The sequence below is a fragment of the Trichechus manatus genome, unplaced genomic scaffold, assembly GCF_000243295.1.
Source record: "Trichechus manatus latirostris isolate Lorelei unplaced genomic scaffold, TriManLat1.0 scaffold00005, whole genome shotgun sequence".
NCBI classification, from domain to species: Eukaryota; Metazoa; Chordata; class Mammalia; order Sirenia; family Trichechidae; genus Trichechus; species Trichechus manatus.
The window spans coordinates 33,008,940-33,026,207 of NW_004443941.1; the positions used below are offsets into that span (position 1 = coordinate 33,008,940).

Sequence of the window (17,268 nt, forward strand, 5' to 3'; positions counted from 1 at the left end):
AAAAAGCTAGAAATAGAAGCACCATACAATCCAGCAATCCTGCTCCTTGGAATATATCCTAGAGAAATAAGAGCCGTCACACAAACAGATATATGCACAACCATGCCCACTGCAGCACTGTTCATGATAGCAAAAAGATGGAAACAACCTAGGTGCCCATCAACGGTCGAATGGATAAACAAATTATGGTATATTCACACAATGGAATACTACGCAATGATAAAGAACAATGATGAATCAGTGAAACATAACATGGAAGAATCTGAAAGGTATTATGCTAAGTGAATTTAGTCAGTCTCAAAAGGACAAATATTGTATAAGACCACTATTATAAGAACTCAAGAAAAGGTTTAAACGCAGAAGAAAACATTCTTTGATGGTTACGAGGGTGGGGAAGGAGGGAGAGGGGTATTCACTAACTAGATACTAGACAAGAATTATCTTAGGTGAAGGGAAGGGCAGCACACACTACAGGGGAAGTCAGCACAACTGGACTAAACAAAAGCTAAGAAGTTTCATGAATACAATCAAACACTTCGAGGGACAAAGTAGCAGGAGTGGGGATCTGCGGACCATGGTTTCAGAGGACATTTAGGTCAACTGGCATAACAAAGTTTATTAAGAAAATGTTCTGCATCCCACTTTGGTAAGTGGCGTCTGGGGTCTTAAAAGCTAGCAAGTGGCCATCTAAGATGCATCAGTTGGTCCCAACCCATCTGGAGTAAAGGAGAATCAAGAACACCAAAGACACAAGGAAAGTATCAGCCCAAGAGACAGAAAGGGCTGCATAAACCAGAGACTTCATCAGCCTGAGACCAGAAGAACTAGATAGTGCCCAGCTACCACCAATGACTGCCCTGACAGGGAACACAAGAGAGAGTCCCTGATGGAGCAGGAGAAAAGTGGGGTGCAGAACTCAAATTCTAGTAAAAAGACCACATTTAATGGTTTGATTGAGACCAGAGGGTCCCCAGAAGACATGGCCACTGGACTCTCTGTTAGCCCAAAACTAAAACCATTCACAAGGGCAACTCTTCGGACAAAGATTAGACTGGACTATGGGACATAAAATCACACTCGTGAAGAACGTGCTTCTTAGCTCAAGTAGATACATGAGACTAAATGGGCAGCTCCTGTCCAGAAGTGAGATGAGAAGCCAGAGAGGGTCAGAAGCTGATTGAATGGACACAGGAAATCTGGAGCAGAAAGGAAGAGTGTGCTGTCACAGTATAGGGACAGCAACTAGGGTCACATCACAATGCGTGTATATAAATTTTTATAGGAGAGAGTAACTTGAATTGTAAACTTTCACTGAAAGCACAACAATTAAAAAAAAAAAAGGCGAGGGGAAAGAAAGAATAGTTAGCCGAGCGAAAGAAGTAAAAAGTTTCCTTTGTTTTTATATATAAGGTAAAAGCTCTTCCAAAGAATGAAAAGGCAGTGGCAGGAGATGAACTACAGTTGGAAGATGAAAGAAAAATATAGAGGAGGAAGTCAGTCAAAGGGATCCCATTCTGAATTATTATTCAGCCATAACAAGGAATGAGACACTGATACATGCTACAATATGCATGAACCTTGAAAGCACTACGCTGAGTAAAAGAAGCCAGTCATTAAAGGCCACATATTGTATTGTTTCATTATATGAAATGTCCGGAATAGGCAAATTCACAGAGGCAGAAAACAGATTTGTGGTTGCCAGGGGCTGGTGGTGGCAGAGGGAATGGATAAGACTGTTACTGGGTACAGTGTTTGGGGTGATAAAAAGTCCTGGAACTAGACAGTGGTGATGGTTGCACAACATTGCAGATGTATTTAATGCCACTGAACTGTACACTTAAAAATGGTTAAAAGTAAATTTTATGTTATGTGTCTTTTACTACAATTGTTTGAAAAGTGTCCCATTCCCCTGCAATTTTCTGAATCCAAGTCTTGAGAAAAATAACCTGTGCATTATATACAGCATGTCACACCCTGCATATATCTATATCCATACAGTGTAACTAATATTCTATTACTTAAATATAAACACATAATGTATTCTGCATGTACTATTTACCAATTTATCCTTAATTCCTCTCCTGGAATGTTGCGTCCAGGTAGACAAGGACCGTGTGTGTTTTGCCCTCAAAATTGTGCCTGACACAAGGTAGGTGCTCAGTAAATATTTGTTGAGTGAATGAATGAGTGAATAACAGATGCTCACCCACCACATACTTCCCACTCCACTCCAGCCGAACTTCAAGTAATATCCTTGCTCTTTACTTCATGTGGAAGAACCGATGTGTTTCTCCTTCCTCTCCCAGGTATGTACTCCTACAGCACCACGTTCAGAATGGAAGGGTAAGAGCCAAAGGTGCTGTTTTTACTTCTATAAAATGTGTCATGCTACTTAAGACAGATCATCTTTACAGAGCATGCCTCGCCACTGTGGTTCAATAACTACAACCAGACACTGACAACTCTCCAAGCCATGGGAATCTAGGGGAGGACCACCCTTCCCTTAGCTGCAGTCAGATTTTGATAATAATAGAATTTGGGGTTCATTTAGGCTTGCTTAGAGCCAGATATGCCAGCCCTGGTGTCAACGTAGTCTCAGCTGCTTTGACCAGAAGTAAGTTGGTGAATGGGCATGAAGGGAGAGTGCCAGCCACTTCTCCATTTTAATTCAAGTACTAGGCACATCAGCTCCATAGCTAAATACCGATCACGAGTTGCTTCATCCTAAACCACAGCCAGGGGTAAAGTCAGGACATAGAGCTACTGCCACAAGTTTCAGACTAAGTCCAACAAAAGAAAATTTGGACCAGTTTAGTATATTGGATTAAGTCCATAAACTGTGAAAGCCTTGCAGAGATAGAAAGAGAATAACATGCTCAACACTTAACAAGGTTTCTACTTATACTGACATGTATCAGCACAATATTCCAAATTACATATTTTATTACTTATAAAATTGTCTGGTTTCTGGTGCAAAAAGAGAATACACTTAAGTGGAGTACTTTAGAAAGCACTATAAGTTTTCTAAAAACACATTTTAAAAAAATTGAATTCTTTGCCAAGTAATGACCAACAAAATTAGAGCTGCAATTAGATTATATAACCCGAGTTGCAGAAATCAATATTAAAAATGGTACAGAATTAAATAAAAATTAAAAGTACAAGAGATAAAATAAATTTGAATCTATTTATATTTGGTATATTCTTCTAGAATAATTTGAGTAGTGAACACTCCAGATGACTTACGTTTTTTTCTGAACATGGCATGGTACAACCATCAACTAACTTGGACTATTTTTCAGTGAAGGAAGCCTTCACTATCCATGATTTAGAGCCAACTGAAGAAGCAAACCTGTATCCTTCTGGAATTCAGGGATTCTGCAAATCCATTTCACTAGTGGCTCAGATGAGCTAGCATCCTATACCTGAGCTGGGGAATACTGTAATTGCTCCAGAGGAATGTGTGCCTTCATACAATGTCTTTTCTCAGAGCTCTAAATACTAGCTTAACATAAAATACAAACCACCGAAACATGGACTCTTTAAACCTCTCATAGCTGACAGTGTTATGGTGTTTTCCTCCATTTTCTACTCCTGATCTTTTCCAATCCCTTCAATCTGCTTGCTCAAACAAACCCCACCCTCGATGATCTCCCTTTCTTGAAGCCAAATCTGGCATTGGTGTTTTGTCTGCTCAGCAGGAGAGCAATTTTAACAATCTTCTGCTTTTGGTAAGATCAGTTTACGCCTCCCAATATAGTAATTAGTTTCAGCTGAACCTGGTTGCCATCCTCAGCTTGGTCCTACTGTCATTACTAACAAGGAAAGCAGACACATCTTGTTGCACTGTTTTTTAGAGTGAAGAACTTGAGTGCTATCTTAGGCCCAGAACAGAATTTTTATAATTTACTTCTTTAAAATGCACCTTGCTTCAATAACCTAGATTCTCAAAGAGATGGACTGAAATTATGATTATGGGAATCTTTCCAGTTTACTTTTAAAAAGGTTCAGAAGAATTATGCCTCAATTTATCAAAATATAACAGGTAATCAAAAAATAAATCTTATGAAAATAATCAGTACTATGTTCCTGAAAACACACAGAGGTTGTAAATAGGAAGTCGCCAGTGCTATTTCAGTGTCTTACAACTTTATTAGCTTTTATGGAGATAATAAATACTGTTAAGTAAGAAAATATAATGGCTTAGAGCCTAGGATATAAGAAAAATAACCAGAAATTCTCTGCTGACAGTGGTGCAGAGAAATCCAGCAAGAAACTATTTTTTATATAAACAAAATAACTGAGGTGATCTATGTGCAGCACAATCAAAACAAGCAGAGCCTTAGGCTACATCAGGGAGGTCTCCAAATCCTTCCTATAGGTCTCCCACATGCACCTAAAATTGTCACCCTGCATATTTCAATTCATTAATTCCATACCAATAGTGGAACCATCTGTGAGTATTTTCAGTCACAACCTTGGGTTATCCTATTTGTAAATCCCAATAACCCCTGAGCTATGCTTTCAGGTATGAGTCATATTGATGCATACATGATTTGAGGCCTTGAATTACAAATATTTCCTAGTGCCTTAGAGTCTTTGCCTGTTTAAATAGAAAGCAACCTCCTCTCTGCTTTATATAATCACTACACGATTTTTATTTTTTATCTTACCTTCACATGTGGGGCCATCTGCAGAGATGGAGAAACCCTGCTCACAGACACACTGAAAAGAGCCATCTGTGTTTAGACACTCCCCATGAGGACCACAGAGCCCTGGTTGTTCACATTCATTAATATCTGGAATTTAAAAGAAAGTTATAATGCTTAAAAAAAAATCTGTTTTGTTTTCATATGATATCAGACATACAGTTGTTGTTGCTGTTAGTTGTCCTCAAGAAGACTCCAATTCACAGTGACTTATGTATAACTGAATGAAACATGGTCTGGTCCTGTGGGTCGCTATGACTTGGAATCGACGCAACGGCAACGAGTTTTTTGGTGCCATCTTTATGATCGTTTCTATGTTTGAAAACTTATTATAAGATGGTTGGAGACTTATTTTGTGGAACAGCGACATCATTTGTCCATATATAGACTACAAGACAAGTTTGTATTGTCATAAGAGAGAAACTATTTAGGTTTAATTATATGAAATAGCCACTGTTCAACCATTTTCAAGCTATAAAGATAACAATTTTATATGTTCAATGCAAAACTACTCTTATTCTACGCCTACTGGAGAACCTGAGAACCACTCTAATAGAACAAACAACTTCTCTGTAAAATATTCTTCATCAGAGAGATAGCTGTGTCCTCCTCTGTCCTCTGTCCACCTCCAGGTGTGCAACTCTGTTAATAGCCTTAGCACTGTGTCTCGTCCATGACTATCTATCTATAAGATATGAGTCTCTTAAGGGCAAGCCTGGACACGTCTTATTTACAGTGTTTGGCTCATAACAGCACTTCAAAAATGTCTGCCGAATATATAAAGGTAAAAGACTCCAATCTGTATTTCACTGAAAATGGGTAACAGAAATAAAATACATGAAAATGAAGGCCTTTGAGACTAGTTAAGTTCTCATTACTTGCATGGCTTTATGACCACAAAATTAGTGAGTGAGTATAAAGTGCTTAGAGCAGTGCCTAACACAAAAGAAAAATTCCAAAAGTGGTAGCTAATATTCTGACTCGTGAGGAGATCATGCTGTGTTTAAACACGCGTTGACCATTTAACTCTGTGCTTGTTCTGAATGGGAGTGACTGCATTCCCCATGGAGCCGCTGGGTAGTGCAAACAGTTAAGGTGCTTGGCTGTTAACCAAAAGGTTGGAGGTTCAAGTTTACCCAGAGGAACCTTGGAAGAAAGGTCTGGTGATCTACTTCTGAAAGATCACAGCCAGAGAAAACCCTATGTAGCACAGTTCTACTCAGAAATACAGAGGTCACCTGAGTCGGAGTCGACTCAACAGCAACTGCTTTATGCCTCCCATGGCTAGGGACATGAGGCACTCCTAACCATTAATCATGCATGAAGTGCTTGATGTAAGCGAAATGTTCTTTTCAAGTCAATCCTAATTATGTTGGTGAAAAAACAAATAAACCCGCAGCCATTGAGTCAATTCCAAAAGGTGGCAATGTATGGAATCTTGGAGGATGGCTCACCTAGACCCACTGGCACTGACATGTAAATTGCCTGCTTCCACTGTTTTTTTGGTTTACTCATCTGTGTCCTTCATTACACTGAAAGCTCTTTGAGGAGAAGAATCACGTATTTTAACTGTGTTCCCGATCTCCTGTATTGCACCCTGATGGTGTCTTATGAATGTTTGTCCACCACACAATTTCTCACAGTTATTTTCATTCTCTGCTAACTGAACAGTGATTGGTTAAGGTTCTCTGAGTTAACTGGGGTCATAAAAACTATCACATGTTCTCAGTCTCATCTGGTCAGTACGTTTTCCTATCTTCCTAAAGTCTCATAAGCCCTCCTCCATCTCTTACTAAAGAAGTTCTCATTACATCCTCGTAGAAGTCCATCTTTAACTAAATTAAAAAAACATTTACTGGATATTTCCTATGAGAGCTTGAATGAAATGGGGCCCTTGCCATTAGGAAGTCCACAATTTAATGGGAGAGGCAGAAACACACACAAATGACTGCAAAGCTTAATGGGAACATGGAGAAGGTATAGGTAGAAGTGCTTCCTAGTGACCTCTAGAATAAACTTAGCCACCAAACTTGTGGTTCTCCTCCTCAGTAGTCACCCCTTTCCCTCTTGAGCTTCCTTGTGCCGTTAATCTCATTGTGCAACAGAAATTCTGAAAATATCATTGATTTATTCATCTCTCTTTGTTAATCGCAAATGCTTTACCCTTCCATCTGCCATATAATTCAGACAAGTTGGCATATCCTTTGCTGACTCAAAATAAGAAACCAAGCAGAAATTACTGATATTTTCTTAGTAATCCTTCCGTTCTTGTTAATGTCACTAATTTTCAGATATTTCGAGGAAGAGTAATGAATCATTTTCTATTTGTATATTTCTCAATATAATTTTACTCTGAAATTTTTTACTTGTTTTATATAATTGATATCTTCTACATTTGCACTCTATAACAACAACAACAAAAAACCAGTTGCCCGCAAGTCAGTTCCGACTCATGGAGAACCTGTGTGCAGAGTAGAACTGCTCCATAGGGTTTTCAAGGCTGTGACCTTCCAAAGCAGATCACCAGGCTTCTCTTTTGAGGTACCTCTGGGTAGGTTCGATCTGCCAACCTTTCAGTTAGTAGTCAAGTGCTTAATCATTTGTGCCACCCAGGGACTTCAATGTTTTCTAAGGACTGATAATACCTTACGTTTTAATCATTTTTGAACTCTGACCTCCTCTTAGCTTTCAGTTTCATTTTTTCTCTCCAACCAGCTGCTTAAAGTTATCTCTGCCTGGGCAGCAAGGTGCCATAAAGTTCTCCTGGCCCCGGGATCCAGCCCAAGATCCTTATCCATCTTGTCAAGCCCTAGATTTGGCTGCCCAGCACTTCTTTCTAATTTTATCTGATGCCTCAGGCCCATTCAAAGCTACCTGCTTTGCAACTCTCTATAGGGAATAATGTGCACACAGTTTTCACTTTAAAAGAAGTCACTGATTAACAAATACTTGTCTAAAAAGTTTGATGTGATGACAGGAACTGAATACAAATTCCCAGACTTTTTTCCAGGAAATTGCTAAGAAAGAACAACATGAATATGTAGAACTAGAGAAACACATGCATTCAATTTGGGTTGGACTCACTGAGGCATTTTTGAACTATGCTGCAGTAACTCAGAGCTAAAAGCCAGACTATATTTGAATTGGGTTTCTTTCATGGGTCCGAAATTCCACAAATTCCCAACTTGGCACGTGTAAGTCAAAACGTGAAACTCAAGTGTTCTAAATCGCAAATGTATCCTGCCACATTCCTACAGAGACTATCAACATTAAATTTCCATGCTGTCTGTGTATCATCATTATTTTTTGAGGAGGAAGAGAAATGTAAAAACACTTCCCATTGAAAATGCCTTGCTGAATATGGAACGATCTTCAGATCACTAGGAAAGGTTTAAAGTTTATGCCTATCATACATTGTTATTCAAATATGCCTCACGGTTATTAGCACTGTCATCAGTTAAATATTTGTCATTAAAATAAACTCTGAAATCTATACCTATCTACAGAATGCTACAGGATCACGTGACTAGATAGATGCAGGCTAAGTTCAGGCAGAAAGCAAGATCACAAAGCCGCCTCCAGGGACACAGCAAAGAAAGATGATTCAAAACAAGGTGGGTATACATGCCACTATAAACAGCCTCTAGGAGAAGGAGTGCAGATGGACCAGAGATTCACAGACAATATTATTCTTCAAACGGTACTAAGACTTGCTTCAGGAATATTTTTGACCTATTTAGATCTCAATATTTCAGACAGATATATTAATTCCTTCCAGAAAACAGAAATCACCAATGTGGCAGAGAATGAAGTCAATTTAATAGTAATAGTCAATAAAATACCATATGTTCAGAGCAATCACATATTTGTTGAGTTGATATCAAATGACGGACACGAATTCAATGCATTGAGAGAAAATATGAATACAATTAATAAACCAGACGACTACATCAGATTGTTATGATTTGACTCTGAAAGTTAAATTATGAAATTTGCAATATGAAATCTTGGTCCATTTATACTAAGACTTGGTTTTGTCTCCATTCTGTCAAAAAATCTTTGACAAGAGAGGCATTTAAAAAGAGAATATTGCTTTTACATTAAAAAGCCTGTAATAAAAACAGGATTCAATTTCTTGGCATCTCTTGGCACTTTTACATAAACCAACATTCATTTTGTTAAAATGTCAAAATCCCAAAATGAAAATATTCTTACATATATTTATAATTCAAATGCTCTTTCTCTACTGCATTAAATCCAAGCACATTTAATCTCTGCATTAAAAAAAAAACCTGAAAAATTTAAATTCACCGTAATGCATCATGATGGAAAATGACTAGATGATATTAAATACGGTGCAGAGCAGTATATTAAATCTTTGGATCAGTAAAGGAATTTATTTAAAAAAAAACTGTAAGTTCCATGAGGTCAAGGCCAATGTCTTTCGTATCTCTGTGATAGACAGCTAGGTGTGGAGAGACAACGGGTCTAATATTATTCTGGTGCCATATCTTAGAGAGTGGATATCATCTTTCCCTCAAGAATTTAGGGCATGTGAAAGGTGATACATTTTATGGCAATTGAGAATTAAAAAATGATAAATATTCACCATCAGTGGATATATTACTCATTGGTACTTTGGGATACACCACAGAGTTCCATAATGGCAGAGAGACAATTAAGAAAAATAATATTTACCTACGTATCAGAAATAAATAGACATAAATTATAAATGTGACTTTCCAATGGATAAAATAGGCAGCTTAATAAATGTAGGAAAACTTGTAGGGCAGCCAGGTATAGCTAAAAACATTAGGACAGAGGATACAGACAATCTGATTTTTCAGCCCTGGCATTAACAATGACTCAGTGTGTTACCCTGGGAACAAAATCACTTAATCTCACTATTTTGTTTCCTTTGACTATAAATGTAATAATTTTATGGCAACACGGGGAAGAGTAGTGGGAAAAGAGCCTAAAAAATCTTAGCTCTATCACTTGTCAGCTAGGAACATGCTAATTAACTTCTCTGAGCCTCAGTTTAGTCACACATCAAGAGGATATAAGAAAAACTGCCTCTTGAATTGTAAGAATTAAATGAGGTAGCTACAGTACTCAGTCCACAGTTGGTGTTTAATTGAAGCTGTGAATGTTGCTGTGTTCTTACTAGTACCCTAGCTCCACTGTATTGTTTGGGGGATTAAAAAATATAAAATCTCATCTTCCTACTTTTGACTTAATTATTAGTGAGCCTTTTTAGGATGAGAAAAAGGAATGGAGGATAATGGATAACAACAGGGGCCAGGGAAAGCACAGATAAATATCACCTATGGAACAAAATGAAATATGCCCAGGAAGAATATAAAAATGCTAGCGAAGACCAGGTGATCTCTCAGTTACTATGAACGATACAAAGCGAGGATACAGTTCTGATATGCATGGGTCTCAGTTAACATAGTGCTGTGCAAAGGGAGAACTTTCTGTCCTCCACATAGACCCAAGAAGGCTATCTTAATAATACAAACTGGTATAGCGTATTTATATATAAAGCAAGTGGCAAAACCTCAGCATCACAGAAATGATGAACTATGTAAATAAGGACTTTAAAAATAAAAGAGAGTAGTACCTTGACATCTTTTACTGTCATTTAGCTGGAATCCATTTGGACAGGTGCAATCATAAGACCCTGCTGTGTTAACGCAGTCTCCTCCCAGGCAAATATGATTGTTCTCCAAGCATTCATTGATATCTACAAACCAGTTATGAGAAAAAACATTTTTTTAACTAAATGAACTGTATGTATAAAAATTTGACATTTTCTCTTACACACAAAATCACACACTTTTACATTATTTTTCTTATTTGTAATATATTTTATTAAAAAAAGATGATAGCCTTTTAAATTTTAGAGTTAAAAAATAAAACATTTTCAAAGGATTTTAACTTTGTGCAATATATAAACCTGAAGTTTTAACATGAAATAAAATTAATTGGAAAAAGGAAAGTCTAAATTATGCAACAAACAATAATTTCTTGGTGATGATAGAAAAAATTCTTTAAATATGCAATCATTAAGTATATGTTAAACATCTATTCATCAAGATTCTGTATTATGCACTATAGGAAAAATTTTAAAGTGTTTAGCCTAAAAAAGAAATGTTTGATCAAAAAACAAATTGTATTAATAAAAATAAACACAAAAATATTAAAATATTTTACAGGTCTGAAACATTTTACAAAATTACAAAATATAATTATTTATCAAAAGACCGGACCAACTTCCGGTGCCAGGAATTTACAGAAGAGATAGCACAATGGTCAAAAAAGATTTCATGTAACAGAAGGAATTTACTGTGAGTCTTGACAGCACAAGGTTTGCGGGAGGGGTGAGAAGAGGGGCTTTGGCAGGAAGTGGTATCAGGAGGAAGAAAAAGTCTGGTTAAAGTCACTTACTCAGCAGCATCGAAAACAGGTTTGGTGTTTTGCCTGGATATGTTTTTTAATATATATATTTAGAGCATATGTGCAACTGGATATGGTTTATGTAACCAATAATGACTTTTGACTGTGAGCATGTGAGACAATTAATGGCCCCCTTTCACTGACTGAATGCTGGGAAGATCTTTCTTGAGGGCTGTTTATTACCACATTTACTCCTAGTCAGAGCTTATTATTCCTAACATACTCCATGAGTTCCTCTTCTGTTGTGTCTGTACAAGATTTAAATTATTAGCATTTAAGAAAGCTAAAGAACAAAACCTCCTTTGTTTTCTCAGAATTTGGCATTTTATGGCATTTCTTGCAAATAATTATAATTGCTGTTAAAATACATGTGAGGTTCCAGGAAGAAGTGAATATGGGGACTGTTGCAGTCTCTCTTATACTCCTCACTGTCTGATTCAACAATGTGACAACAAATCAAATTTTCCTCATTGAACCCAATCAACACACTAACTACCTTCTGTACCACTCATAGAGCAAACAGAAGAAAAATAAGATTGTGGTTGTTATTGGTTGCCGTAGAGTCAATTCTGACTCATGGCGACCCCATACGTGCGGAGTAGAACTGCACCATAGGGTTTTCAAGACTCTTATCTTTCAGAAGCAGATTGCCAGGCAGGTCTTCCAAGGCACATCAAGGTGGGTTCGAACTGCCAACTTTTCGCCTAGTCGTTCAGTGCTTAACCATTTGTGCCATTCCAGGATAAAAAATAAGATTAACTCCTTATTATTTCATTCTATCAAAATAAAAACCCACAGTTAAGACATCTCTGAAAACTGACCCTAAAACACAAGACGCAGCTGGCATTACTGCAGCACCACTAAAGAGGTTACCACTTTTTCTTTAGAGCTTTCTTCAACTTTACTAAAATGTAATTTACATACAATAAATGTATCTACTTTAAGTATTCAGTTTGATGAGTTTTGACAAGTGTATATACATCATTGTGACCACCATCATCATCAAGTTAGAGGCATTTCTATTACCCAGAAGGTTACCTGTGCCCCTTTCGTGTTTGTGTGCTTCCACTCACCATTGTATTTCTGAGATCATTCAAGTTTTTGTGGTATCAGTAGTTCTGAGAACTGAGTATTACTTCATTGTATGGATATAACACAGTTTGTTTACTCATTCTCTATTAATGGACATGTCCATTTTTTTTGGCCATTATGAATAAAGTTCCTATTAACATTCATGTGTAAGTCTTTGGGTGAACTGTGCTTTCATTTTCCTTGAGCAAATACCTAGTAGTAGAATGGCTGGGTCCTACAGTAGGTATATGTTTAAGTTTTAAAGAAACCGCCCGTCTGTTTTCTAAACTGGCTGCGCTATTATACATTCCCATCAACAATGGACGAGGGGTCCATTGCTCCACATCCTCGTGGATACTTGGTATTGTCAGTCTTTTTAACTTTAGCTATTCTAAAGGATACAAGAGGATTAATCTTTTGTTGCTCTGGAGGAAATTGAGAGAATGAATTGAGAAAAAGCAAATCTGATCTTCAGCAACAGATTAAGGAGTACCCTGAGAATATAAATTTCAAGGGGAACACCCCATTACCTCAATGTTTCCCTCAGCATAATGGAAGCACGGCAGCTTTGTTCAAGCTACATTAAAATATCTTTACTGTCATTCATTGTCTAAAATCTAAGAGAAATTATGCATGGCAGAAAAACACAGTATTATTTTAAGTTTTTATAAATAATTTGTTTTAAAATTTAGTGCATTATGTTAGACTCAGGTTTAGTTTGAAGTTGTTTTTGTTTGCTTCTTTTGTAAGAGCTCTGACTATCCTCAAAGATTGTACTGCAATTGCAGGTCTGGGATGATGTGAAAAGATAAATTCCTTCTAGGAGTTGGGGAACATACTTTAAGGAGGACAACAGGTCCTTCTAGAAAAGGTCAGTTCTGGTCACCCCATCACCAAGACTGTGCTTATTAAGGTCACTGATGACCTCCACCTTGCTAAATCCCATCATCAACTCTCACTCCTCAGTTCACCCAGCAGCAATGTTTGACAGCATTCATCACTCCCTCCTCACTGAAACACTTTGGATTCTGGTATTCCTCATTCCCCAACTGCCACTTTTTCTCAGTCACTTTTGCTGGTTCCTCCCCATCCCTCTCCTAAATGTCAGAAGGCCCAGGACTCAGTCTTTAGACCTCTTCTCTCTTCTAGCTGCACTCACTCCCTTGGTGATCTAATCCAGTTTCACGGCTTTAAACACCATCTGTATGCTGATGACTCCCAGCCCAGGACTCAGCTCTGAATTCCAGACTCATAGGTCCATTTGCCTTTCTGAAATTTTCATTGGATATGGAATAGGCATTGCAAGCCAAGTTCCTAAAGCTCCTCTAGGTCTTTGCACTTGCTGCTCCTTTGAATGGAATGCTCTTCCCATAAATAATCAAATGTCATCATCTCAGGAAAGCCTTTGCTTGCTCCTTACTCAAAATCATCAGCCGCCCTCAGCACTCCCCACACATCCTTCTATTTTCTCCAGAACATTTATTAGCATTTAACGAACTATATATTTTACTTATCTTGCTTATTGTTATCTCCCTTACTAGAATGTAAACTCCAAGAGGTTGGGGATTTTTGTCTGTTTGGTTTATTCCTGTATGTCCAGAATAGTGCCTAGCATGTATGTGGCACTCAATAAATATTTGCTGAATAATTGCATAAATGAATAAATGATTGATTTTTATTTGGAAAGAAATACAATCACTTCTCCCCACCATTTTGATTCGGTTTATGATATGAAGAAATAACCAAGAGAAGGGCCACAGGAAGAGAGAGAAAGTAGTCTTCTCAGGCTTTGCAACGGACTAGCAGAGAACAACCTGAGTGGGGCTGGGGAGGGTGTTAGGGTTGGCACAGAATTAGAGACCTTGCCCAGAAGAGGAACAAGCCAGAGGCAGAGCCTTTGAAGGCTGAGATGCCCAAAACCTCTGACAGCAAGGACAACAGGCCACCTATCATCACAGACTGAGCGGCTACTGAGTGTGCTGGAATAAACAGCACCCAGAAATGAGTGCAACACTTGGGATTCTGACTCTAAAAGGAGGCCAGCAGGATCGCAGGATAATACTTTAAGAAAACAAGGACCATGCCAGAGTTATTAGAGGAAAATTACACATGTAAATAGAAAAGCCAGCAAGAAAGATGGCTCTTCCTCCCACAGCTGTGAGAGGCATGTGAACAGCAACAGCTTGAGTAATTAAGGCTCAGTTTCACTGGGGAGGGTCTGATACAATACACATTGGGAATTCGCAGACTGAAGTGCTAATATAACTTCAAAGGGAGCTCTAAATTAGTTGGATAGACTCCAGTCCTATTTATAACCTACCACACTAAGGAAATTAGCCTTGACTTTAAAAGAAAAGGGACTGATTACATATATTCCAAAAGGAAATTTCTTATGGAACATTGTATCTTACAAACACATACATTAATAATGAAGATCAAATCTGCTAAAAAGTTTTGTGGATGTTTGTAGAATAAAACTCCTGGATTTCTAATGAGATGGTTACACATCAAAACAGCCAAATAAGAGAAACATGTCCTCTAATGAGGATCAGGATCCGGAGCCCTGGTGGCACAGTGGTTAAGAGCTCAGCTGCTAACCAAAAGGTCAAAAGGTCAACAGTTTGAATCCACCAGCCACTCCTTGGAAACCCTATGGGGGCAGTTCTACTCAGTCCTATATGGTTGGTATGAGTTGGAATCGACATGATGGCAACAGGTTTGGTAATGATGATCCATTCCCCAAGACTTAATTGATGGGCTGGTTATCCTCTTGGCTAGGCTAGGAATTGGGGCTGAAGAGACACTGATGGTCAGTTTAGGTATTCAGCACCTTAGCATATACCTTACCACTTACTTACTTCTAGAACAGGCTCTTCCACGACCAGCCTCTGATCTCTACCCTACCTACCCTCATCATGACTGTCCCTCCTATCTTGAAATGCCACTGTGATAAATCATCAACATTTACCCATACACTGTACAGTGCCCTGAACACAATTTTTCAGACACAATCGTATTTTATTATATTGATTGGCCACTTACTTGATCGTTTGCCTACTCCTCAATAGTTAGGTTGACTACAACATTTTCCTCCTATTATTAACCCTTTGAGGAACATTCTTTCTTTATGATAAAATCCCAGAAGTTAATTTACTGATTCAACACAATGCATGTTTTAAGACTTTTGAAATCCTGCTAAAAGTGCCTTCCTGAAGGGTTGCACCATTTTATACTCCCAGCAGCAGTGTGTGGGAACTCGGCCACTTTGTGACTCACTGAGCCAAATTCTCTGGCTCAGAAATGCAGGATGCTATCTACACAGTAACTGGGAAAGAAATGAAAAAGGAATCTGGGACTTTTGAAATAGGTGCTACAAAACCATTCACCACAAAGCTTGTTCATTTCTCTCAAGGGTGGACTCTTTCAGACCTTCACTCAGATGAGACTCTGCCCCAACATGCTGGGCACACCCTGCATTGCCCGCGTTTCTGGTGTCACAATTGACAGAGCTCTAAATGCAGCAAGTTAGCATATGAGCTGGGAAAACTGGTCCCTGGGTGGACACTGAGCAAAAAGGGAAGTCACAAACAGCAGGCTGACAGTAAAGGAGAGAAATAAGCAGGCTGGGAGAAAAGATGTTCCCCAATTCCTACACAGGCCTGGGGCAGCAACTCTAATCACCCCAGAGATATTCTGAGCCATAGTAGGCAGTGAAAGGGTATAAATGACTGCTAAATGCTGTATGAGTGGGATATATTTTAGAAATACTTTATACAAAAAGCTTAAAATTAAAGCTTGGCTCTTAAAGTCCTTCAATTTATCTGGAAAATTAACTTGTTTTTATTTACATGAAACATTTGGATGTTGATCTTGCATAAATAAGGTGTTAGGGTTCAGAACTATGGACCCAGGATAAATCATCTGTGCTGAGAAAAGTTAACAGATTCTTTACCCCTTCAGCTGGCCCAATTATGTAAAACAGCTTGGAGAAGTACAAAGAAAACCTGGATTCTAGTCCCTTCTTTGCATTATTTGTGTGACCATGGGGAAAAGACTTTGCTGGGATTGAATGTCTTCAACTCCAAAGACAAGAGGCTGGGCTCAAGGACAGAGGCTAGGATGACGTTGAGATATCCCCAATTCTGAAATGAGGAGCAATTCTCACCTTCACAATGGTCTCCAAGCGCAGATGCTCTGTAACCCTGGTCACAAACACACTGGAAGGAGCCCTCCATGTTCCTGCACTGCCCATTAGTGCAGAGACGATGGTGCTGGCATTCATCAATATCTGTGAGCAAGAGGGTAAAGAGAAAACTGCAAAAGTGGTGCTTTAAACACACTTTTAATCATTTGTGTAAAGGAGGTCTATAAATTATATGGTTGATAATTAATTTATATCAGTTTTCATTGTATGACTTAAACCAACCTCTGGTAAAGGTAAATAATTTCCCCGCTGGAGAAATCTAGATGAACTTAAAATTTTAACTAGTGAGCTAGGAATGTGTATGTATTTATTACATGTTCACTGATGGGTGGCAAATACTTTGCTATAACCTGTAAACCTCAAATAACCTTCTTGAATTTCTTTTTACAGATGCAACTACAGCACTTAGGCCTATAATAGTCTAAAACAAGGGTCAGCAAACTACAGTCATGGGCCAAATCCAGCCCACTGCCTGTTATTATAAATAAAGTTTTATTGGAACACAGTATTTACATACGCTCTATGGCTGCTTTCACAGGAGATTAAGTAGGTGAGACAGACCATATGGTCCATAATGCCTAAAATATTTACTAGCTGGCTCTTTACAGAAAAGGTTTACTGTCCCCTGATCTAAAGAGTCATGACACACACTTCTTCACTTTTTTTTCACTAATTTTACCTTCAACTGGACTTCCATTCTATTGCCCTGATAACAACAATGATCTTATGGCCAAATCTAATGGCACCTTCCCTTCTCTCAGCCCATCTGGCATCTACACTGCCACTGACTCTCTCTCATGACACATGTATCCTTGGCTGAGA

General features: G+C 38.3%; 1 protein-coding gene across 21 annotated transcripts in view; it reads right to left on the minus strand.

Annotated features, from left to right (window-relative positions):
• The window catches only part of LTBP1 (latent transforming growth factor beta binding protein 1), a 666,638-nt gene that overhangs the window by 101,283 nt on the left and 548,087 nt on the right, over positions 1–17,268 (minus strand). For all 21 annotated transcript variants that reach the window (XM_023736168.1, XM_023736140.1, XM_023736141.1 and 18 more), the window contains 3 exons: positions 16,408–16,530; positions 10,336–10,458; positions 4,674–4,799 (listed from right to left, as the gene is read on the minus strand). In XM_023736168.1, coding sequence (XP_023591936.1) covers positions 4,674–4,799; positions 10,336–10,458; positions 16,408–16,530 — 372 coding nt within the window. The remainder of the gene's footprint in view (positions 1–4,673; positions 4,800–10,335; positions 10,459–16,407; positions 16,531–17,268) is intronic.